General features: G+C 38.8%; 1 protein-coding gene across 1 annotated transcript; it reads left to right on the forward strand.

Annotated features, from left to right (window-relative positions):
- Nucleotides 1–795: 795 nt before the first annotated feature.
- LOC132352586 (nucleolar protein 56-like) lies at nucleotides 796–1,574 on the forward strand. Its single transcript, XM_059903156.1, has one exon. It carries the CDS (start codon nucleotides 981–983, stop codon nucleotides 1,509–1,511), a length of 531 nt encoding a protein of 176 aa, XP_059759139.1. The 5' UTR covers nucleotides 796–980; the 3' UTR covers nucleotides 1,512–1,574.
- The last annotated feature ends 980 nt before the right edge of the window (nucleotides 1,575–2,554 follow it).

Raw genomic sequence — 2,554 nt, forward strand, 5'->3', positions numbered from 1 at the left:
GAATAGGATTGGCTATGCCTGTGAGATATGAGCATCTGGAGAGCAAAAAATATGTGTTCAAATTGGCACCACTGGAGCAGGGGTTGGGCAAGCAGAGTCAATCTACTATGGCCATTAGGATGCCCCTATATTCACCCTCATTTAAATGGTTTGTTCCTCTTATATCTGACATTGTTTGGAGGCTTCCTGATGGACAAAATGAGGTGACAAACAACAAATAATTTTAGGATAATGTTCTCATTTCCTGTTAATCTACTGCTCATTCAGCTTTTTTTCTAAGTTCTAAATTCTTATCCTTAAACTGGTGAAATCGAATTACAACATTTTTATTAGCAGAGATTAAGATTAAGATAAGCCAGGCTAGAGGTAGGAATAGGAATAAAATTATGTCTGTAATCACTATTGGAATTCCTCTTCTCAGGAAAAATCAACATGCTTTCTAACAAATGAAATTTTCAAATTTCTCAACCCACAATCAAGAACAAGTTCTCACTACACCTCATAAGCCAAAAGGGTGATCATCAGTGGTCACTTGAAGTGCCCTCAGAATGTTTTTAGTGTCTCTACTCAATCCCTTTGCTAAGTGTTACTGATCTAAAATATGAAACTTTCAGTCTTATGTCTCCTTTTTGTCACTCTAATTTTTTTAAAAAAAATTCTTATTATAAAAAATCCGCAGTCCTGGTGTCTGAGTGATTCCCTGGGCCCAGCACAGGGACCAACTTTCCAGAGCCCTGAAGACAAGGGGTAACACCCCAAAATATGGACTCATTTTCCACTCTACCTTCATTGGCCGGGCAACTGCCAAGAACAAATGCCGCATCTCCCGATACCTGGCAAACAAATGCAGTATTGCCTCACGAATTGATTGCTTCTCTGAGGTACCTACCAGTGTATTTGGGGAGAAGCTTCGAGAACAAGTTGAGGAGCGGCTGTCCTTGTATGAGACTGGAGAGATTCCACGAAAGAATCTGGATGTTATGAAGGAGGCAATGGTTCAGGCAGAGGAAGCGGCTGCTGAGATTACTAGGAAGCTGGAGAAACAGGAGAAGAAACGCTTGAAGAAGGAAAAGAAAAGGCTGGCTGCGATTGCCCTGGCGTCTTCAGAAAACAGCAGTAGTACCCCAGAGGAATGTGAGGAGACAAGTGAAAGACCCAAAAAGAAGCAAAAGCAAAAGCCCCAGGAGGCTCCTCAGGAGAATGGAATGGAAGACCCATCTGTCTCCTCCAAACCCAAAAAAAAGAAATCTTTTTCCAAGGAGGAGCTGGTTAGTAGTGATCTTGAAGAGACAGCTGGCAGTGGAAGTCTTCCCAAGAGGAAGAAATCTTTCCCCAAAGAGGAACCAGATAGTGACCCTGAAGAGTTAGGAAACAAGAGGGTCCCCAAGAAAAAGAGGAAATTCTCTTCCAAGGAGGAGCCTCTCAGCAGTGGACCTGAAGAGGCTGCTGCCAGCAAGAGCAGCAGCTCCAAGAAAAAGAAAAAGCTCCGAAAGCTATCCCAGGAAAATTAGAATGGACATTTCCCTAGTAGGGCATAACTTACAGAGATATTTCCCAACCCATCCCCTATAGCCCAATAAAAATAAAAACAAAACAAAACAAAACAAAACAAAACAAACAAACAAAAAATCCATGCTTCCCAAAAAATAGAGTGCAATCACCCAGGTTTAATAACCCTCATCATTTTCATTTGTTTCATTTGTCCTTCTCATGCCCCCACCTTGATTTCTTTATTTTTTGCTACAGTAATTTGAATCAAATACTAGACTTTATTTTTCCTCCAAATGCTTTACTTTGCATTTCAAAGGTAAGATTGTCTTACATAATCAAAATGCCATTATTAAACTTAACAAAATTAACAATAATTCCTGAATACCATCTAATGGCCAGTTCATATTCAAGTGCGCCATTTGTCTAAAAAAATGATTCTTTATAGGTGGCTTGTTCAATCACAATATAAACAAGGTCTACTTATTTGATTATTCTATCTGTAAATATCTTTTAAGTTTCTCTTAACCCAGAACTATCTAGTGTCCATCTCTTTTTTAATTTATTTTTTCCTGTTATTAGCTTACTGATTGACTTATTGAAGACATGCAGTCAGAATGTTCCACATTCTGGATTTGTCTATTTCTAGTGTAATTTAATTAGTTTCTCTCTTCCTTATATTTTTTATGGACTGAACATTAGATCAAAAACTTGGATTCTGTTTCAATTCATTTTTGGAATACTTCATAGTTGATAATGTAAACTCTGTAATATCTCACATTAGGAAGTAATGATGTTTGTTTAATGAGGAAAAAATTGGTTAGGGGTCCAATCACTCTGATATTTTGACTCAACAACTTCTTTTCACAATGTGAGACCTTATGCAGCTCTCAGTCTCCCATTCTGCTGACTCAGTGCTGGCAGTGCCTCAATAATGGGTTCCTAAAAGCAATTTGAAAAACACTACCCCAAGCCCTGCTTCTAAACAGGCAGGTATAATGGTTTTGTGGCTGGCATATCATAGGCCTCCAAAAGAATCTCTAGGGGGCTTTCTAGGACAAAATAC

This window comes from Balaenoptera ricei, chromosome 1, assembly GCF_028023285.1.
Source record: "Balaenoptera ricei isolate mBalRic1 chromosome 1, mBalRic1.hap2, whole genome shotgun sequence".
Classification (NCBI taxonomy): domain Eukaryota; kingdom Metazoa; phylum Chordata; class Mammalia; order Artiodactyla; family Balaenopteridae; genus Balaenoptera; species Balaenoptera ricei.